The 26,853-nt window shown below is 43.5% G+C and overlaps 1 protein-coding gene across 2 annotated transcripts in view; it reads right to left on the reverse strand.

The window, feature by feature from the left end:
• Positions 1–26,853, reverse strand: part of DOCK11 (dedicator of cytokinesis 11) — a 1,108,606-nt gene that overhangs the window by 676,978 nt on the left and 404,775 nt on the right. For both annotated transcript variants that reach the window (XM_069212535.1, XM_069212533.1), the window contains exons 14-15: positions 10,541–10,623; positions 7,640–7,762 (exon numbers count right to left, since the gene is read on the reverse strand). In XM_069212535.1, the coding sequence (XP_069068636.1) occupies positions 7,640–7,762; positions 10,541–10,623 (206 nt within the window). The remainder of the gene's footprint in view (positions 1–7,639; positions 7,763–10,540; positions 10,624–26,853) is intronic.

Below are 26,853 nucleotides of genomic sequence, written 5' to 3' on the forward strand. Positions count from 1 at the left end.
TGATACATGTAGTTAGGAAGGTTTTAAACGGTTTCCGTTTTCTGTTTCAAAGATTAGATATGATTTTCCGATTTTAAGATGGAGCTGGTTAAATATTCTTAATGGTTTTCCGAAAAAATTTGGCAATAATCTTGTTTATCAACACAAAACACACGACTGTGTTGAAAATCGTGTGAAAATAGAAAATCCGGTTCGCGTTTGTAACGCGAGAAACGTGCCCGCTATTGTGTTGAATAGTGAGTGAAATCAACACAGTCTGGCTCGTGCTGGGAGCGCGAGAAATGCGCGTCAGGTTTGTTTACTTGTACAGCAAATGCACGCGCTCAAAATCCAAAGCTTGCGGAAGCCAGATCGCGTTAGGCGCACAAGAAGAATGCACGTCTGTTTAGGAATGCACGCGCCTTTGATCTATGCGCGTGCCGATGCCGTTGGAGTAGGCTGACAGTAAACGTTGAGAAATAAAATGAAAAATTTACCTTTAAAGTCCAGAAAGCACATAAATTAGTTCAAAGGCATCTTATTGACGGTTCATGAGTTGAAACTCGAGGAATTGTTCTCATCTTCAGACGTCGAACAAAAATTACAGCAAAGTTGTAATAATCACATGTAGATTTCTTGAGATGACCTTCTGTGTTGAGATGTTCAAAGGACCCTCGTCGCCAGTGTAATAAATAACTTCAATCGATCTTCTGAGATAAGTTGTAGGTTCTTTTATTTGAAACATCTCAGCCACCATCCAGCAAGTCGAACAGCTCCCTTTACTCTGATCTTCATCTCCATGACAGCATTCCACATTCTACTGTTATGTCATGGATGACCTCAGCCCAAGGAAAGCTAATGAGCATTCCAATCAGGCTGAACTCATCCAAAGCCTATACCACACTTATGCCTTACCAATCACTTCATTATTGATCTTCCTCTGCAGTCCAGAGCTACAAGACTGCCAGTGAGATTTTTACCTCCTATCTGGGCCCTCTTAAGAATACACACAACATGTTTGACATATACTATTGTGTACTGGGTGGCACTGTAGCTCTTGTGAGGAGCCATACTTCGGGCATCCCATAATTGACAAAGACGTTTATGGGCATATACATTGTTGAAACCACACCTTACATATTGTCTAAGAAAGCTTTTTTGAGGGAAATGGGATGTCAGAATAGTGTGCACCAGACCTAACAAGTGGCTCATTAAGAATTCAAGCTCTATCATTCAGCATGCACCTGTAAACACAGAAGGAAAGTTTTAGTGTTTAAACAGGAAGTATAGCAGAGAAGCTTTTTCATGGAAACTGTTGGAAATGGGGTCTTTGGTGGGCAGCTAGGCTACCCCCAGTCCAAGCCAGGAACCTTACTCTAGTCAGGGCAATCGAGAAACACACTTAGATAACCCCTGCTTACCACCTTCGGTAGCTTGGCACAAGCTTATCTCAGAAGCAATGTGTAAAGTATTTGAACCAACACGCACAGTGATACAGTGAAAACACTACAAAAGGGACACCACACCAGTTTTGAAACATAGGTAACAAACAAGACCAAAATGACAAAAATCCAACATACACAAGTTAAAATATAAAGTTTCAAAAGAATAAGAATCTTACTCCATTGAAAACAATGGAAGCGATAATTATGCACAAAGTACCTGGTTAGTATGACAAATAAAGCTGCACGGGTGAGCGTGTGTCATAAAAGCCAGCGATGTGTGATTCCTTCCTCACAAGGGAGGACGTGCATTGTTTCTTCTCTGTTCGGGTCAGCAATGCATTGTTTTTCTCCCTCGCAAGAGAGCAATGCGTTGATTTCCGGGCGGGGCACCTTGGATCCGCGCAGAGTCAGGATGACTTTGATGCCCAGGGACAATGCATGGAAAATCCTGTCGGACGGTATTAGAAAACCACGCTTTATGGGGCTTGCCTCATTCTCATCAGCCGCAAGCGGGTGCTGAGTGTTGATTCTCCAGCCCTAATGTATCGGTCTCCCAGCTGCGATGCAGGTGGAGCGTCGATTTTAGCCGCAAAGCCGGAGGCGTGTCATTTATCAGCTGAGTTGCAGATGGTGCATCAAAAATTTCCCTGCAAAGCGCTCTGTGCGTGGATTTTCAGTTTTGTCTGCCAACTTCACCTTTCAAGTGCCCAGGGACTGGATAGGACACCACTTGACAGGGTAGAAGTCTCAGCAGAGAGTCCAGATGTTAGGAGAGGAAGTCTTTGATGGCCTATGAGACTTCAAAACAGGGGGCAACCTCAGTCCAAGCCCTTGGAGAGACTTCACAAGCAGGAATATACTACAAAGTCCAGTCTTTGTCCCCTTTCACAGGCAGAAGCAGCAATTGCAGTACAGCCCAACAAAGCACAGTCACAGGCAGGAGCAGCAATTCTCCTCAGCTCTTCAGCTCTTCTCCTTGGCAGAGGTTCCTCTTGAATCCAGAAGTGATCTGATTTTCAGAGGGTTTCGGTCTAATACTTATACCACTTTCTGCCCTTGAAGTAGGCCTACTTCAAAGGAAAGTCTCTGTTGTTCACAAGATCCCGCCTCACCCAGGCAAGGCCCCAGACACATGCCAGGGGGTTGGAGGCTGCATTGTGCGGGGGCAGGCACAGCCCTTTCAGGTGTAACCACTCCTCCCTCCACTCTAGCGCAGATGGAGCATCAGGATATGCAGGCTACATCCCAGCTCTCTTTGCCTCACTGTCTAGAGGGGATTCACAAACAGCCAAACTGTCAAACTGACCCAGACAGGCAATCCACAAACAGGCAGAGTGACAGAATAGATTTAAAAAGAAAATGCCTAGTTTCTAAAAGTGGCATTTTCAAACTAACAATCTAAAAAACAACTTCAGTAACCAATGCATTTATAATGGTGAATTCAGAGACCCCAAACTCCGTATTTCCAACTGCTCTCAAAGGGAATCTGCACGTTCATAATATTTAAAGACTGCCCCCCATGTTAACGTATGAGAGAGACAGGCCTTGAAACAGCGAAGACTGAATTTAGCAGTATTTCACTGTTAGGACATGTAACACGCATCTGTACATGTCCCACCTTTAACATACACTGTACCTTGCCCATGGGGCTAACTAGGGCCTACCTTAGGGGTGCCTTACATGTATAAAAAGGGAAGGTCTAGGCCTGGCAAGTGGGTACACTTCCCAAGTCGAATTGGCAGTTCAAAACTGCACACACAAACACTGCTTTGGCAGGTCTGATCCATGTTCACAGGGCTACTAATGTAGGTGGCACAACCAGTGCTGCAGACCTACTAGTAGCATTTGCATTACAGGCCCTGGGCACCTCTAGAGCACTTTACTAGGGACCTACTAGTAAATCAAATATGGCAATCATGGATGAGCCAATTCACACATACATTTTACATAGAGAGTATATGCACTTTATCACTGGTTAGCAGTGGCAAAGTGCCCAAAGTCCTAAAGTCAACCAAAACAGGTCAGAAAAAATAGGAGGAAGAAGGCAAATAGTTTAGGGATGACCCTGCAAAAAGCACCATTTCCAACAGAAGCTATCTTGGCTTTCCCAAACCTAGTCTTGTAACTATTTATAGCTTGGAAATGTGCTCTAAAGAGGAGTACAGAGTGGAAGGGGTTAGTTAGACCCAGATGCTGGGGTTATCAGCTAAGTCATTTCCTGGCCATTCAATGTGGGATGAGTTGAAGGCTAGGTATGGTCACAACCCGTGTGACCTGTTTGCTGAAAGTCACAACCTGCATTTACATTTCTTTGTGCTGGGACAATTCTCATGATGCCATTTGCTGTCATGTACTTTCTAAGAAAGCCCTTCAGCGTGCGTTCACAGGTGACATCTCTTCCAGGGTTCATGGACTATTGTGTAACTCAGACTCCTGCCATGACTGCCTGTCACGCTATGCACACCTGGTCCACTTTTGGGTTTCATAAAAGGCATTCCTATGTCCTACTTAGACCACTTTGTAATCATAGTATATAGTACATTGCAAAATACATGACTACAGTTCTGAATCAGATATGTATGATTCAGTTTGCGTATACAATTGCTTTCTAAGTGAAGCACTGGGGTTGAAAACAATAATGGAGATTAAGAAGGGCTGAGACTCCCCATAAATTAAGCCTTAGTGGTAAATGTGACAGAGAGTGCCACAGCCCTGCTTCGCTGTGTCTGTCTCTACAATACTATGGGGGTCATTCTAAGTCTGGCGGGCGGCGGAGGCCGCCCGCCAGACTTCCCCCACCAAAATACCGCTCCGCGGTCGAAAGACCGCTGAGGGTATTTTGGGATTTGCCCTGGGCTGGCGGGCGACCGCCAAAAGGCCGCCCGCCAGCCCAGGGCAAATCAACCTTCCCACGAGGACGCCGGCTCAGAATTGAGCGGGCGGAGTGGGAAGGTGCAACGGGTGCAGTGGCACCCGTCGCGTATTTCAGTGTCTGCAAAGCAGACACTGAAATACAAAGTGGGGCCCTCTTACGGCCCCCAGGGGCCCCGCGGCACCCCCTACCACCATCCTGTTCCTGGCGGGAGACCCGCCAGGAACAGGATGGCGGTAGGGGGTGTCAGAATCCCCATGGCGGCGGAGCGCGCTCCGCCGCCATGGAGGATTCTCAAGGGCAGCGGAAAACCGGCAGGCGACCGCCGGTTTTCCGAATCTGACCGCGGCCAAACCGCCGCGGTCAGATTGCCCTGCGGGGCACCGCCGGCCTGTCGGCGGTGCTCCCGCCGACCCTGGCCCCGGCGGTCTCAGACCGCCGGGGTCAGAATCAGGGCCTATATCTGATAGGAGCATGGGCAAACTGAAAGCAACTGATTTTTTAATCTGTCAATGTATATAAATCTGTTATACTAAGTCAGTTTTTATGTTGGTCTATCAGCAAATTCCAATAAGATCCATTAGATTGTGTTGAATAAAGCACACCACTCATTTACTATAACAAAAATGACCAGCACATCTTTCACATCCTTGCAGATAACCTTACATTCTGTTACAAATAAAAAGAAGATTATTTTGTGAACTAAATGTTTGTTATGATATTAAGTGCTATATATAGTTTATAGTTGCACTGAACCTCTTAATCCATTAGTCTAAGCAAGTTTGGGCTTTTGATAGCACTGACGTACCCAACAAAACTCTAACAGCTTCTCTCCTTTATTAGTCAGTTCTAATATGTACAGATGTACATAACCCGAGATAGGAATATTCAAAGTTTTGTGGCAAAATTTGTCTAGAAAAAGTCAAACACCATCGAAAAAAGCAATGTGTGGTTAATGAAGACACAGCCATGATTTCAGCCCGACCTCAATGAAACAGATGTTGGATACACCAAGGTGGTCATCCCAGTAAAAGTTTTTACCTTCAGACGTAGGCTCTGAAAATCCTTCAGCAGGGCATATTACAAGGTTGAGGCTTGAAAGGCTTATTTGAAGTGGGATACATAGCTATTGAGTTCCTGCTGAAGCTGTTAGTTTTGGCATCAAAAGCTCAGAGCAGGATACACTTAGATTTTGTAGCCACCAAGGTCATTTAATAACTGAGATGGATTTGCCATCTCATCCAGGGTCAAGGTTTTTCCTATGGACTTTGTCACTTTTTGGGTTCTTGAAGTCCTCCAGCTGGGCAAGGCTGAAAGCAGTCATCGGGCAGGACTCCATAAGAGCCTATACCTTTACCTGTGTAGCCCTATTTCACCAGAACAAAAAGTTATAAGCAGGCCAAACCTTTTTTTCTTGACTGCTTTCAGTGCCTGTAAAGCCTCACACCTCGTTCCAGACCTCTGCAAGTGGAACAAACACAAAGTCACACTTTTTTCCATCTACTGAGAAGGAACTTTCTGGTCAGTCATTAAGCCCCCAGATCCTCGCAGCAGGCTTCTGGGCACTGGATCTCTCTCCAGTCAGGGAACTACAAGGTCCATTCACCTGTGGTCACTTGGGTCTTCTTGTAGTCAGGAGCTGTTCTACTTTCCGTGTCCCTGGAGCAAACTAGCAGAAAGCCAACCACTAGACTCCAAGACAGCAGTCCTGTCAGTAGTCCTTGAGTCTTCTTCTTCCATCTGGATCCAGTAGTCTAGTGTCTTCAGGTGTAATCTTCCTACATCAGGAATGTTCTGAGTAGGTGAAGTGTCAGTTTCATCCTGTGCACGAGCCAATGGTTGCCTGGTTACATTTTCTCCCTCTACCCATCTCCTTTTACAGTACTTTCTCTTCACTTTACTATGAATATTTCTAGAAGCACTAAGTTCAAAATAGCTGATCCTTTCCTCCCTCTGGAAGACCTCCAAATTGGCCCTTAGTCTCTTCACTATTTAAATGAGCTTTCCTTCCCTCTGTGAAAGTGAGAACCAATTTTCTTTTTTTGCTGAGGTCGGAGCCTAAGTGTCTAGAAGGGCTCTGAGAATAAATAGGAGATCCTGGCAGCCCCGTTTGGATTAGTGAGGGTTAAACAATTGTTAACGTTTCCTATGTTCTCTCAGCTATCCTGTGCCCCTCCCACATTGCTAATTCCTGCTAAGTGGCATGTTGCTCCCAACACCGTGGCCTTCCTGGGCCAGAGGTAGAGCCACTGTCTTCTGGAGTGGAAGATCGATTGCTCAAGAAAAGTGTTTTGGCCTTCAGAGATGTGATGAGTGACAGAACTGGTTTTAGGCCAGCTCTAGCCGAGGTAGCTTAAAGTACATTCATATAGAGTTATGTTTCCACTTAAGTTATCAAAAATCTGATTTCACCATTAAATTAGATCTTTAAAGCTAAGTGAAGTAATCATTTCTGCATCATTTTCCCAAGTGAAGTTCTAAAAATATATTTTTGTTACACCATGGCCTGAATATGGCAAATCTAGATGAACCTACACGGTGAATTCTGGTTTTAGGGCTTGAGTCACTGTGAGTGTACCTATTTCAAATGCGTACTGTGACACCTTTTTATATATGAGGCACACTGCCATATGAGCTTAGAAGGCACACTTCAGGAATGGTAATGCATAAAAATAGGTTTTCTTACATGGCCATGGCACTTTTTCTTGCCATGAGTTACTGCAGGGCCTATAAAATGTACCCCAGCAAGAGCACAGTCATATATATTGGTGGTGTAAGTATACACTGCAGACCATAAATATCACTTAATTTCCATGCCAGGGGTGCATTTACGGTGCCGTTTTCTATGGTCTTAAAGGTAAGGCAAATAAGCCAAATTGGCTGATCCAGTGCAAAGTAGATTTGAGAAAAACATAGGCACTATACTACTACTTAGCAGTGGTACGAGGCACAGAGTTCTACAGCCTGCAAAACCAGCCAGGAAAACATGGAGTGAGGAGGTGCATCAAAAATGATGCACTTTCTTACAATAATGAAAACTCCAGAATCCTCTACACTGATATTTGAACAGTATCCGTTTCCATGGTGCTTAATCCTTCAAAATCACTCACTCTGAAATAAAAAAAAAAACTAGGCATTTTTTTCTAGCAGCCACCACTTTGTTTAATGACAGAGATGTCTGGTGTGAAGACAACTTAAAACAATTTGCTGATTTATGCAATACCTGCCAGCCCCTGCTCTGAAGATGGAGACAAATAACTGTTGAATCAAATTACATTCCACATACTAGCACCTGTTTAGTGATGTGACAAAAATATTATCATTCATTATCAGTGAAACTTACTTTTTATATTCAGCTAGGAGTTTAATGAGATCTTCATTGGAGAGTTTGCTGCTATCCTGCTTGTATAAAGGTGAGAATTTACCTTCTGTGTCCAAGCTACCTTGAGTATCTTTGAAAATTGGCCTACAAGAAAAAAATATGAGTCCATTTTATCAATGCAACAGACTACATGCTAAAATAATCGTTTAGCTCTGGCTAAGATTTGAAGTACCTAAAATATATGCTCACGTCAGTCCAATAAAGATACTATGAATTATGGAAGAAATGGTTTCCATTTAGGGTTCATTGCCCCATGAGAAATCTGTCCTGAGTAAAGTTTATCAAGTATATCACAGAGCATCTTAAGTTTTAAAATTGTTCCCATAGTTCATGCACAGGTATGACAATTAAATAACAACAAAAGTAAAAGGAACAATCACTGCTTCTAAACAAATACAGTCCAGGAGACTTAATGGCATGGAATGAACAGCCATTATTGGATCTTAGAAGAGCTCACATGTTTCTATCTCAAACAAAAAAAATTCACCAGGACAGGCAAGGATAATATGACCACGTCTTTGTGGGTTCTCGAGAGCCAAGTAATAAAATAGCAGAGGTTGGTTCTACCTACTACCTTGAACAGGGACGGAAGTACAATATCTGCACAGAGATCTGAATTAGTATCTGCAGCTTTGAAATGTTTGCAAAGGGAAAAATGGCCTTCCCATGTTCCCTCCATTTTCTGCACTAAATACAGATATACTCCTTTCCGATACAGGAGTAAATCTTCAATAGTTTTGGGGATAGAAAAGGTTATGCAAATGTTTTATGAATGCCTGAGAGATTTTGTGAGTGATCACCATCTTTTAAAAGTAACCCACTTCTGTGAGCAGATTTATACACACTTAAAACGTCTGTTATACTGGTTGAATTTTAAGTGTAAATTAATCTATCTGTGATGCCAAAATGTCATCATTCCAGAATCAAGAATACGATCTTGCCCTTATAGATGCTGTTATATTTAGGTGCACAAATAGCTTCCTGAATCACGCTGACGATACCCAGCTGATCATCTCAGTGACAGAAAACCCCACTATTGCCAATAATGAACTTCCACAACGGAATGGAAGTCGTCACCACCTGGATGAAGGACAGCTGCCTCAAGCTCCACTCTGACAAGACCAAGATCCTCATCCTGGGACCATCCACATCAGCCTGGGATGACTCCTGGTAGCCTTCCACCATTGGCACCCCCTCCCCGGCCCCAACTAACCATGCATGAAACCTCAGCTTCATTCTGGACTCATCGCTCACCATGACCCGCCAAGTCAACTCACTCGCATCATCCTGCTTTCACACACTCCAACTTCTACGGAAGATCTTCAAATGGATCCCAAAGGACTGCCGCAAAACCGTAAACCATGGCCTGGTTACCAGCAGACTTGACTAGGCAATGCCCTCTAAGCCAGCACCACTCAGGGGAACCTAAGGAAACTACAGCACATCCAAAACAACTCCACCAGACTCATCCTGGACATTCCTCGCTGCGAACATATCTCCAATCACCTAAGAGACCTACACTGGCTTCCTATCAAGAAAAGAATCAACTTCAAACTCCTCGTCCACATATACAAGGACCTCCACGACCTAGGACCCGCCCACCTCAACCACCGCATCACCTTCTACTCCCTCACCAGACCTCTCTGCTCTGCTCAAGAAGCACTAGCCATTGTACCCCACATACAGAAGACCTCAGCTGGGAAAGATCCTTCGCCTACCTCTCGGCAAAGAGCTAGAACACCCTACCCCTGCACCTCAGGCAGTCACCATTATTACCTCAATTCAGGAAGGACCTTAAAACCTGGCTCTTCAACTGTGGCTCAGAGGACAAACCCCCACAGCGTCTTGAGACCATTACTGGTGAGTAGTTGCGCTCTATAAATTGATTTGATTTGCGGTCCTAGGTCAACATTGTTCTTACTGTCACTTCTTGTGATCTCGAATAGAGTCTTTTGTAATATTCAAGTTACAGAAACATAATAATTGATTGCTTCAAACCTACCTCTTCCTTTGCTTTTATGTTTATGTTTTGATCTATTTTGTTTGTCTTTATTCAGTATATGAGCTACGTGTACATACAATAAATGTTAAATACATTTTTATACAGTTTTTCATAAAAACAATTACTATTTTTTGTCCAGAAGAGGGTTTTTTGAAAAAACACTGTGGTGATCTGAAATGGCATAAGTGGCAGATGTTGAAATTTTATGACATATATTAATTGATGGACGACATGATCTGCATATTTTTTACCTACACCAGTGGTGCAGTTTGGAAGCTAAGAGTATTAAAAATGCGCTTCTGAACTTTGTTACTGACTTTCTGTTACAATGTAGAAAGGGTGGTTTTCCCTTTTTCCTTTGGAATCAATTAGATTGTGTTAATTAGGTATTACTCTTGTAAATATTATTATGTTTGTACATTATTAATCCAGAGTAAAATAGCTGTTTTCAATACAATAAAAATGTCCACCCTATTTCTTCAGCCCAATACACAAGTGCTGTGGTAGGTAAATGTTAGCACGTTTTTTAAAAAAGAAATTGGGTTGGTGATTACAATTAATCGGACCTTTGGTCAGCAGAGACCCTTTAGTCAAGTTATGCTGCTAGCAAAAAGTTCATGATAGAGAACAAAACATTTAACTTTTCAGTAAGACTGATATTTTTGCTGCATACTGCATCATAAAATAATTATGGACGGCTTGTGGTATCAACACTCTGTGTGGATGCAAGGTAAATCAATCACAGCCTTCTGGAGAAATTGGCTTCTTAGTGAAACCCATCTCGAAAGGTAAATCATTTCAGTTGAAAATAAATATTACAGTACACAAACATAATTATTAAAAATATAAAATGAACTAACCGGGCAGCCCAGGCAAACGGCATTCTGTACTGGCTCAATCTGCTGCAAACCTGTTTAGCAATTTTATGCACCTTCTGTGAAGTCTGGAGAAACAGAAGATAGATCCTTTGTTATACTCAGTAGCGTTTGATAATTTCTTCATGAATCTTTAAACATGGAGCATCAAACTTACGTTTTATTTCTAATAACAATTGCATTTATTTTGTCTTAATTCTTTATTTAGACGTATGAGGTATACAGTACTTCCTTTTAACAATACAAATACAATAAATACATACTCAACTATGAAAACAAAACAGGGAGCTCCTTGTTGGCAAAAGAAAACAGACTCTATTTTGCTGGTCTAAAATGGTATTGTTGGGAAGCTTTCCAACATTTTTGGATAAACAATTTAGGGGTTTTATCTGAAATTATTATTTCAACATCAGATTTTGAAGCTCTGGTACTCCAACCTAATGACAAAACACACCTTGAATAGATCTTCCCATTTCTCCTCCTTGATCCATCTATTTGTGTTGGGCGCTTTAATAGTGTCACACGTCTGCTATTGCAAGGCTTTCTATCTTACTCTTCCAACCACTCAGATCAAGATGTTCAAAAGAACTGAAAACATGTCAGTGTGACTGGCTCATTGATGTTACACATTTGAACACATATCATCAGTTTATTGAGCTCTGCTTTGGCTTCCAGTCCAACAGGGCATTCACTTTAAGGAATTGTATCTAGGGCAAATGGCCCACCATTGTATCAGCCCTAAGCTGCTTTGCAACCGGCTTTCACCTTGTCTAGCCTCCAAAATCGAGAGAAGTGGGAGTGTCCCACCCACTTTTCAGTACGTGCTGCTACAACAAGGAACGTTGTGGCAATAGTTCCTTGAAGAGTTTGGGTGCCATGTTCTGGAATACCCGACCACTGAACTTGTGCAAAACCTCACATTTTGCTCTCTTTAAGACCAAGCTGAAAACCCATCTCTTATTCTATTCTCTGTCTCCTTGCCCCTTTTGTCTCTGTACGCTGCATAGTTTTTTTGAGCGCCATGATGTCCTCAGGTGACCGCTGCAGTTTACAGATAAATTAATTAATGAACTAGTTAATTAATCAAGAACACAGAACCATGTTAAAATGTTCTTTAGTGCTGTCAGTGTCAAGTAAAATGCCATCATAATATATGGACCAAACGATAATATTGTGCTTGCTTACGAACAAACAATTAAAAATAATAAATAATATAGGGGAACAATTATGTCTCTAAACACAGACTAGTCCATACCAAACCATATACCTGACAAACTATTTACAGCACACAAACCTTTACTGTAATTCAAATACAATGATTTACAAAAAAGTCCATAGCTTGCATGTACAATAGTATATGTAATTTATCATGTTAGCAAGAAAAGATTTTGACAGAAAGTATACGCTTGTGCAAAGCCTTTGATATCTCTCACACCCTACGCAAACTACTCTTTCTCCCTAGCTATGGCCATGCTTTGTTTGTGTGCAAAGTGATTGTTTAGGCACATCTTTGTCTGGAGACGGCAGGAAGCGTAAATTTTGTGAAGACCTGTCTGAACAACAAGATCTGTTCAAAGTACCAAACAAATGACATAATTACATAACCGACTGTGAAGACTTGAGAAACTGGGGAGTTTACCTGCTCCCAAAGTTTGCTGAAGACTGCTTGATTTGCAGGAGAAGGTAATGAGAAATGTGTTGCCATTAATGTTTGGTTGAAATATATTAAAGTGCTCTCCTTAGATTAGATGGTAACTGTTTCCCTTCTCTCACAGAGACTCTCGAACAGCTTGCAGAGGAACTTAGGAGGCAGATGTTAGAGATGCCTGCTTTGAGCTGGGAATACCTTTCTAACCTCTACTAATCTCCATTGCTAGACCGCTCAGGCTGCATGCCTATGGTTTCTTATTATCTCATTGAAGCCCTTCACTTAGGGTCCTGACACTGACACCATACCTTGCTTATTCACAGTAGCTGTTCTTGTATGCCCCAAAAACTCAATTAATTCATTATTTTAGATATTTTAGTACACACTTGCTGCATTTACTCTATTCTATTTGTAATTCTGACCAATGCCGTATTCTATCTTGTTTCGAAATATTAACTTATAGACTGAATCTGTAATAATGATGGCTAAATTTGAGTATTTTCTGAATTAATAATTGATTTTTAATAATTTTGGTAATAAACCTTTTAACTTCATACTAACTCTCTTTTCCAATTCATGGGAAGCCCCAATCTGACTTCACTATTCATAGTGATTGATGTAAATGATAGCTCCATATTATATCTCCTTGTTGACTAACACAGATCCATAAAACCAACAATGGTGGGGGTTATTTGATGATTATACTAAACAATTAAGATATAAGGATCCCCTCTCCGGCAAGTGGTAGCAGAGAGACAGTTAATGTCACAGGAGAAAAGGAGCCAAAATAGTTACATTGCCCTGGTTTGTCAATTGCCCATATCCCTAAAGTAGCTGGTGCAACCTTGGGGATTGAAGGAGTTCGGCAGTACTGAAGGCGCTTGCATTGGTGAAGGTATGAGTGCCAATAGGGTTGTGGGACACAATTGTCTATGTTGAGTTTATTTTATTGTGTTAAAATTCTTTGCCTTGTATTCTGGGAAAGTCTATGGTTTAAATGTGCCTATGCATTTAATGCTGAGCAGTTGAAGTTGTTTTAGGTCTTGTCGGAATCCAAGATCCTGAGATAGATAAGAGATATTGTGGTATTACTTGTCTGCTAAGGATTTGTGGTGTCGGTTTCTGAGGTACCATTGACCGCACAATCGAGATAAGGACCATTACAGATTGTTGTGATTGTACTAATAGTGATTAGTGTTAGTAGAACCTCAATCAAAGGGGAAACTACATCACTCACGGTGATTTCTGCTGGTCAATATTTAATCTGTGTGTATGTTGGACTTGGATATTGTTACTTCTGGCCAACATGTATATGAGTGAATTACTTTGCATTTTTTAGTGGATCAGACAAGGGTTATTTGTTTATTTTGCTTCCTTAAATTTGTGAAATATTACTTAAAAGAAATTTCTAAAGGAGGATTAACCACTGTGAGGAGTGAGAGTTGTGTAAGAGATTACCATGCGTATTGGATCAACTGATGAGAAGTGTTGCACTGGGATTGGTTGGTGAGCCATCAAGTTTTGCATTGTGATATGTCCATGAAGGAAAGGATTACGGTAAGATTGGCTGCGAAAATCAATCGGCATTAAATAGTGATTTGGACAAAACATTGAATATTTGAAATGAAATTGTGCATTTCATTGTTGAACTGTTCCAATCATTAAATGTTTTAGAGCCCTCAGAGATTTGATGAGAAATGATGTGTGATTATATGCCCATGAGGCAAGGAAGCTCCACCAGAAGGTACGCCAGGTCATTATATGATGACAAGCATAGGGCTTTAAACATGTTTGTGGCTTCATCAATGGCAAAAGATCATTGAAAAGGGAAGAGCATTAAGATTTCCACAACATGCCACATATGGTTTGAAGGTTATTGAAAGTTTAAGAGGAATATTGTATTATATTATATTATATTATATTATATTATATTATATTATATTATATTATATTATATTATATTATATTATATTATATTATAGGAGACCACCTCCTAGACCAGCACAATGTGAAGCATTAAATGATTGGGAATGTGCAGCACATGCAAAGGAGAATAAAAAATCAGAATAGGGCAAAAAGTGCAGTGCGTAATTATGCTGATGCTAAATAGGACGAAGAACAACATAGATGGATGAAATGTGTAGCTGAAGGTACTAAAATGTACCCAGCGTTAACAACAGAAAAGCCTAAAAGGAATTGGAGACAGAGAAATGAAGATGCGGATACTGCAGGGAAAACTGATACTGATAATGATTCTGGGGATGATACCTTGGATGCTCTGTTGTCCTCATGTCCACTGCTTTATGTTGCTCCATCATCAGATTCACATACCACTACAGCATCTAGTGGTACCATTGCCACAGACCTTGCTGACACAAATGTAGTTCAGATTTGGGGACGACCCCACCTGTTTTGATTTCCACTGCATCTGCTGAAACAACCACTACTGTAATTGCTTCAGGTGTTTCAGCTTCTATTGTGACAGCTCCTGCACCAATGTCACAAGTCATATCAGCTCAGGCATTAGCAATTCCTGTTGTATCTACACCAGTAAACATTGCCTCGAATCCTGCTGCTCCAGGAGCTGTAGGTGGAGTAGTCATGACTGGGTTTATCCCAACGTGGCAAAACTCACAGATTGGAGCCTGGACACCACCACAAAATGGCCAGTCTTTAAGAGAAAGAAAACAACTGTTTTTACAACTATAGTTACTCAAGGGGGATATAGTACCATTCAATACTGAGATTTTACTCCCATGGTTTGAGGAGATTTCTGACAGTAGAGGGACGGTAGATACAGAAACAACATCCAAATGTCAGGGGAGGATTAGACCACTAGGCTACCAAAATTTAAGGAACTGGCAGAAATCATTAGGGGCTGTTTAGACATCTCACATCTGAATCGATATCTGGAAAATGAACTTGTATGCGTAAGTGAGAAAATTACAAGACGTGCAGCTACTACACATGGGAAAATAATGGAACTGGCAGAGAAATACAAGGTAGATCTCTCTAAGTGTATTCCCTTACAGAAAAGTTTTAGGGCACATTTAGAAGATGAAGCAGTTGTTACTATGGGATCATCCGTAATGAAGCTATACATTGCCAAACTGGTTAAATGCATTCTGAAATGGAGTGACTATGACAGATTACAGAGCATATGGATGAAAAAGCAGGGAAAGAAAAATAAGCAACCAGACAAAGTAAACATAAGTGGTATACTGCCTCCAGTACCCCCAAATGAAGATGAGGCGTTGACATTCCCTATGAGGGAGATACCTGGAGGAGGGTATGTTCATGTGATCTTTTGACATTCACAAACAACTCCCCTAAACTGAACAAATCCTGTTAAATGGCATACTCAGGTTGACAGGTTTGTGAAATTTTTGAAGGTTTTGTGGACAGATTTGGAAACCTTTTTAGATATTTTGGTGCTGGATGATCTATGGGCTGAATATAAAACAACCGTACAGTGGCCACGCACAGAGCCCCCAAGGGGTCCGCGTACCTGTGCACCTTCTCCTACGGCGATGACAAGGTATAATGAGGTGATTACCTTCTTGAAAGGAAAGATTCCAGTAAGGGGCATCAATTGGTTAAAGGTCAGTAGGACGACTCGGGAAATTAAGGAATAAGTGCATCCCTATTATGAACAGGTACTACAGGTATGAAAATAAATATGGGGAGGGATGTGGCTTGGGGCATCAGGATGGAGGTTGCACTCTGAGAGAGCTGGAGTCCCCTCCATCATATTTCACCATCGGCCAGGATAACCCAACTCTTTTTAGCTTATTTCTGCGGCAGTTGACTGCCATGGTCTCTGGGGTCAGAGGGATCGAGTTTGCACCTCAAACTGCAGTAAACTGAAGCACTTCCTGTGGTGCCCCTGGCTGAGATGAGGAAAATGGCAGATAGCAAGCGCTGACACCACAGAGGCCCTGACTTTGCAGTGGCTGCTACCTACTGTGTGGCGGAGGAGCAGGAGTGACTTGGTGCTTGGAGCCAGGTAAGAACTTGATGTTGTGGCTCAGTCTTTCTTGTGGGCTGCAGAGCACAGGTTGTGCAAAGTCAGCTGTTAAAGCCCTACGGACTTCCGTTAAGTGTGGGGGAGATGTCAATTTCTGCTGTGCTGCCCTGAGGTGGGCCCCTGTTGCATGGGAGCCCCACGTACCACCTGGTAAGGGAACTTATGGGCAGCAGAGACCCAGGCGGTGGGGTCTGACTAGCTGTCCTGGACATAGCAGACGCTGCAAGTGTCTCTGAGGAGTGCTCTGCTGGGAGAGGGCCCAACATTGAGGTATCTCCGTGGACTGCACTTTAACTATGCTGCAGCCCTGTGGGAGGGTGGGCCTAGGCGTAAGAGACCAGAGACTGCCTGATCTGTGTGTGGAAGGCCTGAGGAAAGACTGACCCTTGAGGGGTGGCTTTGACCGTTGGTCCCCGACCCTACACGATATAATAGGCTGCTGGGTCAAGAGGCAGAGTTCATAGTGTATTGGTGGGGGCTTGGACAAGTCCTTGGTGTCTTAGCGCCCCCCTTGAGGTTGGGCTCTGAACGGTATCCTGTGTGGTCCAGTATGTTACCCGCTTTGTTCCTCTTTATGTCTCTTTCAATCCTCCCTGGCCCCGGCCATTTGGGATGATGTGGATGACTGCCTGGGCCAGCAATACTGCAACTCACACCATTAAGAGACCAACAGTCGGATGAGCTACATGACGTAGATCCCCGGCGATGTTACTTGCTGCGACTCATTCCATCATGCTTCCTTAGTCTTTGACTAAAATGGGACTCTTTAAAGGCTCCTTCTGCCTCTAGTCCAGGGCTGCTCATGCAGTCGTCCTCATTGCGACAAGCAGGCTGGGCACCTATACTGTTGATCTCAATTGACTCTATCTCTTGCAACAATGGGGAAGGATATGGCTCCCCCTTCTCACTTTTCCCAAACTCATACTGATAAATATGCTACGAGCCTGGGGACAGCCCCTCCCATGTCAGGAGATACTTCAGAGATCAGTTTGCCCACTGCTACCAGGAATCTTTCCAAAAATCGGTGAGGTCCCTGAGGATGTGGCGCTTTTGCATCAAGACTTACGTAACATTACTGGCAGAATTACTGAAGCTTAAGGACAACTTTCGACAGCTGAAGATGAGATTACTGAACTCAAAGCCAAGGTGTCCCACCTCATGTCCCAATCCGCAAAGCTACACAATCAGGCAGAAGATGCTGACAATAGATCACAGCGCAATAACCTGAGATTTATCGGCTTCCTGGAGGGAATGGAAATGCTGCACCCCACTGAGTTTCTGGAATAGTGGATTGGGACATGGATGCTGGCAGATAAGTTGTCTATTAGGTTATTGTGGAACAGACACACAGCGCTCTGGCGTCCAGATCCACCCCAGGAGCCCCACACAGACCCATGATCGCCCACATCCTTTACTTCTGGGACAGAGATTCCATCCTGCAGGAGGCGAGTCGCCTCCCAGACCTGCACAGTAACGACTCCGAAATACTGATTCCAGATTACACTAAAGAGGTGCAGGCCAAAAGAAATTCATATGCAACGGTCAAACAGACGCTGAGGTCCCTTAACCTCTCCTATACGCTCCTATTTTCTGCATGGCTGAAAGTGATCTACAAAGGGAAAACAAACTTTTTGATACACCAGAGGCGGCATGGGACAGGCTCACAGAGGAGAAGTAGCTCTATAGCCCACACTGATCTCTCCGTCCCCTGGAGAAGCAGCCTCTGATGAAAAAGTCCACATCTGCCAAGGTGGGATGGAGAATTCGGACCCACTCCCACAAGGGGCGGGGTCAATCAGGGACTGGTTCACCTTCCATGGGTTCTGACGAATCTGGCTCACAGTTGAAGGACCAGGAACAGACATCTTAGACCAATACTACTTACACTGGGCTTGTACTAGCCACGTGCCCTTGGAGGGCTCCGTCATTCTCCACCCCACCAACAAAGATGACAGGCTGTCCTTGAGTCCTGTGACATGACAAGGAGCACCAACAATGCAAAATGAAGATAACCAGAACCAGGTTATTTTCCTGAGGAAATGGCTAAACAAGATCCTGCAAACAGGAGGGGTTCACCACTTTACGATCAATATATAATGCTATGGGGTTGTGTTCTAGTTCTGAGGACGACAGATGCTTCTGGGTTGAAGCATGAGGAGGGGGGGGTTTCTTCATTTGCTTTGGTGCTTCTCTGGTTATTTGCAAATGTTCTTTTTCTGTTTTACTCCAGCACAACGACACACATGACACTTCCATTGCACCAAAACATTTGTAGATGGCACTCCACCATTTTGTCCCAAAACACCCACAGGGCACGACGCACAACTTCTAACTTCCCCACCTGTTTTGCATGCTCCGCTTCATGGAATTTTGGGTAACACTGTAAATGTTAACCGGCTGCTAGATCAAATTAAACGCTCAGCAGGCCTTCGTTGTGCTCCTCGCTTCCTTCCAGCCATTCTTACGCTCCAGGAGACACACCTGCTGGGACTAAATGCTCTTTCTTCCTCCATCAAGGATATGAAAGAATCTACCATGCTGGTTATAGGCGAGGCTCTTGAGAAGTGGTGATCCTTCCCTACGGTGGTCAAACGTAAGATATCTGATCCCCAGGGCTGCTACATTGTACTTGAGAGTGGGGTGGAGGGTCATGGTTTGAATCTTCTCTGCCTCTATGTCCCTCCTTTGGTGATGGAGTCCCTCATTCAGGCTTGCACAAGTTTGATTTCGGCACTGCTTTATGGTTTCACTGTGATGGGCAGCGATTTCAATGCAGCCCTTGATCCTGCTGCTGACTCTACTGGTGTCCCATCAAACCATAGATGCACAAGGTCTTGTCAGCTCTCCACTGGGCCAATGTTTTTGGCTTGTGCAATGCATGGCGCCTGTGAAACACTAGTCAACGACAATATACTCACACCTCAGCCACCCATCACTCCCATGCTCTTGTATGACCTGGTCATCCTGCTGGCCACTGATTGTCTCCCGGTATTTGTATCTGGGTATCTAAGATCAGGATTCTCCCTCAGTGAATATCTGATCACGCCCAGGTACCCCTCTGCCTGCTCAGCAGCCAGTGTCAATTAAACGCATGGTACCTTTGGGATGAGACATACTCCAATGCTCTAGCTGATGAGCTCCAGATGTACTTTGAGACCAATAAAGGGACGGTGGTATTTGCCAGCACACTATGGCACATCAAGTGTAGTTTGTCTCTGTGGTACAAGTGTATGAGTGGGGGATAAGAATAGTAAACTACTGTACTGGCTTGCTACCTTACCCATGACTAGACAAGTGATTCCTGAGGTAGTAGACATTGCTTGTTCCCCCCAGTGCATTGCCCAAGGTGTAGTAAGGACATTTGTGGAATATTGTTGACACCTTTATGCAGCGGTCATGCAGCCACAGGCCTACCCATTGAACAGCGTCTTGTTGCTTGGGGTGCAGCGAAGTGAGAGACATGCCTTGGAGCAGTAGCAGTATTGGAGGTTGAAATGACCTCCAATACTGTATCTGTATTGACCGCCGGAAAGACACCTGGCCATAACGGATTCTCTACAGAATTCTATAGCAAATACAAAGAGATTCTCTCTCCACATTAGCTTGCCCTTTACAACGAGGCTGTCGAGGTTGGTCACTTATCACAAGAGCTAGACATGGACACAATTGTGGTCATTCCAAAATCAAGCTCTCTATCCACTGACTGTGCAGCATTTCAGCCCTTTTCACTTATTAATGGAGAAATAAATATTTCTGCCATGAGTCTAGTCACTTGCCTTAAAACGGTTCTTACCACTCTCAAACATCCAGATCAATGTGGCTTCATGCCAGCCAGGAGTACGAGGCACTGTCTTAAGTGCCTTCATGTTGCACTAGCTCCCATGGGAAGCAGGGTCAAGACTGATTTGTATATGGCTGGGTCCAAACTGGGGTGGCGTTGCAAGCAAATTAACAATGGATTAAATGTGGATCTAGGATTGGGGTGAGTGTTTAAAAAGTTTCAACACTCCGTTCATCATTTTATTTTATGATGTTACTATGTTTGCCCTAAGTGGCCAGGGTATGCCCATATGTGGGACCTCTACTTGCTGCGCCTCTGGAATCAAGCTAGCCTGGCTGATGAGGGGTGATACCCTGAAACCGGTCCCTAGATGCATATTTCCAGGGAGGACCTGGTTGGCAGTTCCAATGGGGAGCAGGATCAAATTTGCATATTGCTGGGTCCAAACTGGGGTGACGTGGCAAGCAAAATAACAATGGATTAAACCAAGATCTGTGACTGGTGGGAGTGTATGAAAATCTTCAACACTCTGGCTATCATTTTATTTTAGGGTGTTGCAATGTGGCTTCATGCCAGCCACGGGCACGAAGCACTGTCTTAGGTGCCTTCATGTTTCACTAGCTTGCTGATATCTCCTATAACCTTTACTAGTCATGTTGTTATTAGACTTCACGAAGCCTTTTATACAGTTCGCTAGACTTACCTAGCTCAGGTCCTTCAGAAGACAGGGGGAACCTTGCTTCTGTAATTATGTCAAACAAATTTACTCCAATCCAACTGCAAAAGTACAGATTAATGGCATAGTTTCTGACCAATTCCTCATCTGCTGGGGTACCTGATAGGGATTCCCCATATCCCCTCTTCTTTTTGCCTTTCTTATCGAGCCCCTTGCAAGATACGGGGTTGGGAGAGGGATATAGGACATGACAATAGCATCGCACTGTATGCGGACAATGACCTTTTGTTTCTTTCCAAACCTAAGGAGACCGGCCAGCGCTATCTTTGTCTCCTTCAATTCTATCTGGAGGCCAACGGTCAGCAAATTAATTAGTCGGTGCTTGTTCCTCTTCACCTCACTCATCACTTCATCACATGGCAAGACAATATACCAGTGTAGGGGTTCAGCATCTATTATTTGGGCATCCAAGTCACCTTTCTCCCTGATTTGGCTTGGAATCTTAACTTTAATCCCGTCATTCGAAAGGTGAAGGCATAACTCAAAAAATTTAGACCCTCCAGCTTAAAGTATTGGGGTGCATCGCTCTCTATAAGATGATGGTCCTGCTAAAGATCCTGTATCTTTTTCAGACGTTTCTGCAATCAATACCTCAGCATTGGTTCAGACAGATGGACTCCATAGCAGCATCCTTTCTCTGGATCGCAGCTAGATCTTGCAACACCGTATAAGGGCAGGCTGGGTACGACCAGCCTGTAAATCTACTATGTGACATCTCAGGCCCTGGTTATAAATGATTGACTCAGTGGTGGGTGGTTGGACTCAGTGTATAGGATGGAACTGTCCTACTTGGGGGTTTGAGGTGGTGTTGGTGATGCTGTATGGCCCCTGGCTCCCACAGGCCCTTTCAGAGGTAACCTGAGTGGTCTTTCTAAGCTGGTGTGCCGTGCTCCAGCATACTGGCTGGGACTCAAAGCTCATCCAGCAAAACCCATTGTGAAAAGGGAGGTGGCTGCATGAGATGACTGGCCTAGACAGACTTCTACAATGTGATAGAATATGCATCTTCCTTCTAGGAGGCATCTGGTCTGGTTCCCAAATGAGTCCTTTCAAGAACTTCGATCTACGTATCCACTGTTACATACACAATTTCATGAAAACTTACAGCTGAGGCACACATTGAAGGTGCACTAGACACAACACTACCAGAATTCAGCCCCTTATAAGTTAAACTCCGGATGGGTGCATAGTCGAAGGGTAGTATTTCCCAAATCCTTTACACACTGGCACAGAAACGGCCCTGATAGATTGACACACCTACGGGCTCAATGTGGGGAGTGGGTGGGACATCTGGACGGCAAGGGATGGCGAGATACTCTGATGCCCCCCGCACTATCGCAATTTCATCCAGAATGTGGCTAGTGCAGGTATACTATCTGCATGGTGCATACTTAGCCCCCAGCCATCTACACAGAGCATACCTCCTTTCTAGTCCAACGTGCTTCAGATGCCCAGGTACTCCCACATATTTCTACCAAATTGTTTGAACGTGTTCAGTTATTGTGAGTTACTGGAATGCCATTGCTGTAGAACTGATGGAGGTGCTGAGATGGACGGTGGAGCTGTTGCCGAAATCGTTCCTCCTGGGTATCTTTCAGGGTGTGGGAGGCACAAGGCCTGACCAAACAATGTTGGGAGTGGCCACCATGATGGCAAAAAAATAAATAGCTAGTAAGTGGAGATCTTCTAACCTGCCCTTGCTGTCTAGTGGCGTTGGGGGATGGATTAGTGTTCTCATCGAGCAAAGCCGGTATAAGAGGCCAGAGGTTGCCGACAGAAGCATACTAAGATCCAGGGGAAATGGTGGAACTACTTTTGGCTGGGCCCGTTACAACACCTGTATTGGAAATTTTATTAGATGGGATTATAATAGATTTGATGCTGAGTCTGTAATGATTTTGTCCTACTTTTTAGTGTCAACCAGCAATACCTGGATGTGGTGGAGGGTTTATTATCATGAAAGAATAAAGTTGATTTAAAAAAAACAGATATGGGAAGCTTTGTGTCACAGTTTGTTCTTGGGTTGTGCCCAGAGATCAGTTTTGACATTGAACAGAATGTGTTTGCTGGCAGACTAAAGCTTTAGAAGAGATCCTGAGGAATGCTAAGTACTGTAGAGATGGACAGGAGATGAAGCAGAAAAGGCTTAAACAATAGATAACATTTGAGCAAATGAAGTTGCCTCATAAAAGGTTTGAAAGTCAGTCATCTGTGGGTAATGTTGGTGGAATGCAAGGTGTCAGTTACCAGAATGGAGGTCAAATGGTGCAAGGTGGAGTAAGTGTTCCATAGGGTACTGGTCAACCTGTGCCGGTTGATCCAAATTCAGGGGTAGATATTGCAACAATAATGACTCCTTGTCAGTAATGTAACAACTCGGGCATTGTAAAGAAAATACTCATTTGAACAGAATCACCAGTTTGTTGTGTGTGATTCAAATGCTGTAAGTTTATTAGGAAAGGATTTTTTTGTGCAAATTAAACTGCACAATGTACTGTAAACCAGAAGGTGTTGAGTTTCAAATCATGATGAAGATGTCGAATTTAAACTGGCCAGACAAGAGACAGCTGCTTGATTGCTCTCTGTGAGTTCAGTAAAGGACTTACCTCCTAATTTTGAGAACCCTTTGGAACCTGAAGTATGGGATTTTTCAGAGAAAGATATACAACTTATTAAAGGTATAGAACCCATTCATATAACAAACAAACCAAATGCCAAATTTTCGAGCATGCCACCACATAATCCCACAACTGAGCCACTGGAATGGAATCACTCCGAGGACTGAATTAATAGCACAACAAGGAATTTTAAGAGAAATCGTCAGATGTCCTTGCAAATCGCAGATTATGGGCTTACAGAAGGCAACCGGCAAATATAGAAATATACAGGACTTGCAAAACTTTATTAGTATAGTCACCCCATGTTGTCCCATGATACAGAATCCGGCTACAATATTGCTTCAGATTCCCTGTAATGCTATGTGGTTTACTGTAGTGGACCTCGGACAGGCGTTCGTCTCAGTTCCATTACAGGACCACTGTCAACTTCTGTTCTAGTAGTAAAGTTACTAGTAGTAACTTACCTTTGTGAATACAGCAAGTAGTAAGTTAGACTTTTGGTCTAAGTTAGAGTTTTGGTCTAACTTTACCTTCGTGAATACCGAAAAGCAACTTTGCCTATGTGAATACCGAAAAGTAGTAACATTAGACTTTTGGCCTAAGTTAGACATTTGGTCTAACTTTACCTCTGTATATCAGCCCCACAGTGTGTCAAACCTTACAGCCTATGATCCAAAGGAAGTGAGAACAGAACTGCTTGAACCTCCATGATATGCCACATTATCACAGCATATGATTTAAACTTTTGAAACATAATCATAATTAGGCTTGACTCATTTGATATATGATTGATTAAATTCAACAACAATTGATTCTTTAAACTGTGTCTGAACCGAACTATTGAAACGGTGACAACTAATATATTATTATAACAAATATTGCTTAAGAAACTATGTCAAATAAAAAGAAACAATAAGATTTCCCTAGGGCTGAGGTTGCTTTAGAAGAGTATGGTTGACATTCTTAGAAGAAGATGGAGTAGTGCTAGTGAGGCCTCACATAGAGTGCTGTATGAGCTGGATAAAATTACTGTTAAAAAAAGTTTCAGTTTTGTTCATTACACACAAGTAGAATCAAACACAGAATAATTAATTCTGACTGCCACTATATTCTATGGAGGGTCTAACTATAGACAAGAGCTAACTATAGACAAACATCTATTTTCTTACCAAGACTAGATATAGAATAGTAAGTGCTATAACCTTAACAACTGTTGCATTAGTATCTATAGTCCTCTTAGCTGGTATGAGTACTTCCCCAAGATAGAAATATCTAGATCTACTCCTGCACCTATATCACCTGCACATACAACAGACGAGAGAACATTAAGGGTGACATTTATAGAAACTTCAAAGGTTTATTCTAGATTAGTTCAAGAGTACCCACACACTTTGGATGCTAAGGATAGCTATGTTTGTGCATACTTACCTGCTTCTGCTACTGAGGATGTAACCTAACATTATATTACACTTTCATACTCAGATACAGTAAGTATATTGCTTAGTTAATTCTATAGGCAAAAGCATTTTGGATATTATTTTTCCAACTATGTCTTTATTTTTTCTGAAGTCCCTCTTCTCAAAAGAATGGATCCTACTGTAGGAGGCTGGCCTGGCTTGTAGTGGGTACCAGAGGTACTTACACCTTGAGCCAGGTCCAGTTATCCCTTATTAGTGTAGAAGAGGTGTTTCTAGCAGCTTAGGCTGATAGAAGATAGCTATGGCAAAGCAGCTTAGGCTGAACTAGGAGACATGCAAAGCTCCTACTATACCACTTATATCATATGCACAATATCATAAGAAAACACAATACACAGAGTTACTAAAAATAAAGGTACTTTATTTTTATGACAATATGCCAAAAGTATCTCAGTGAGTACCCTCAGTAAGAAGGTAATATATATACACAAGTTATATGTACACAAACCAAAGTTAGGTAAGTAATAGCAAGAAAAGTAATGCAAACAGTGTAAAATTACAATAGGTTGCAATAGGAGCACATAGGTATAGGGGCAACACAATCCATATACTCCAAAAGTGGAATGCGAACCACAAATGGACCCCAGACCTATGGGGGCTTGTAGAGGGTCACTGGGACTGTAAGAAAACGGTGAGGGTTAGAAAAATACCCCACCCCAAGACCCTGAAAAGTAGGAGTAAAGTGCACCTACTACCCCCAGAGAGCACAGAAGTCGTGATAGGGGGATTCTGCAGGAAGAACAAACACCAGCAGTACACTGACAATGGATTTCCGGACCTGAGTACCTGTAAGACAAGGGGACCAAGTCCAATAGTCGCGACAGTGTCCAGGGGGGGCAGGAGCCCAGGAAACCCCAGCTGAAGGTGCAAGGAAGCTGCCACGGGTTGGAAGAAGCTTGGAGTTCTGAAAGAAAGAAGAGGACTAGGGACTTTTCCTTTGGAAGACGGATGTCCCACGTCGCGATGAAGCTTGCAAAGGTGTTCCCACGCAGAAAAATCGCAAACAAGCCTTGCTAGCTGCAAGGGTCGCGGTAGAGGTTTGTGGGTGCTGCTCTGACCAGGAAGTCGCCTTTTGGAGGAGGAGACAGAGGGGCGCTCAGCAACTCAGGGAGCCCTCACAGATACAGGCAGCACCCGCAGAAGTACCCCAACAGGCACTTAGAAGAAAAGTGAACCAGAGTCCACGCAAAGTAACAAAAGGGAGTCCCATGACGCCGGAGGACAACTCAGAAGGTTGTGCACTGCAGGACGGAGTACTGGGGACCCAGGCTTGCCTGTGCACAAAGGAAATCCTGGAAGAGTGCACAGGAGGCGGAGCAGCTGCAAATCACGCGGTACACAGCTTTGCAGTCTAGCGTGGGAAGGCAAGGACTTACCTCCACCAAACTTGGACTCAAGAGTCACTAGACTGTGGGAGTCACTTGGACAGAGTTGCTGTGTTCCAGGGACCACGCTCGTCAGGATGAGAGGGGACCCAGAGGACCAGTGATGCAGTCTTTTGGTGCCTGCATTAGCAGGGGGAAGATTCCGTCGACCCACGGGAGATTTCTTCAGAGCTTCTGGTGCAGGGTGAAGGCAGGCTACCCCCAGAGCATGCACCACCTGGAAACAGTCGAGAAAGCCGGCAGGATTAGGCGCTACAATGTTGCTGGTAGTCGTCTTGCTACTTTGTTGCGGTTTTGCAGGCGTCCTGGAGCAGTCAGCGGTCGATCCTTTGGTAGAAGGTAAAGAGGGAGATGCAGAGGAATTCTGGTGAGCTCTTGCATTCGTTATCTGAAGAATTCCCCAAAGCAGAGACCCTAAATAGCCAGAAAAGGAGGCTTGGCTACCAAGTTAGGAGGATTGGCTACCAAGAGAGGTAAGAGCCTATCAGAAGGAGCCTCTGACGTCACCTGCTGGCACTGGCCACTCAGAGCAGTCCAGTGTGCCCCCAACACCTCTGTTTCCAAGATGCCAGAGGTCTGGGACACACTGGAGGAGCTCTGGGCACCTCCCCTGGGAGGTACTGGT

Source organism: Pleurodeles waltl, chromosome 2_1, assembly GCF_031143425.1.
Source record: "Pleurodeles waltl isolate 20211129_DDA chromosome 2_1, aPleWal1.hap1.20221129, whole genome shotgun sequence".
Taxonomy (NCBI): domain Eukaryota; kingdom Metazoa; phylum Chordata; class Amphibia; order Caudata; family Salamandridae; genus Pleurodeles; species Pleurodeles waltl.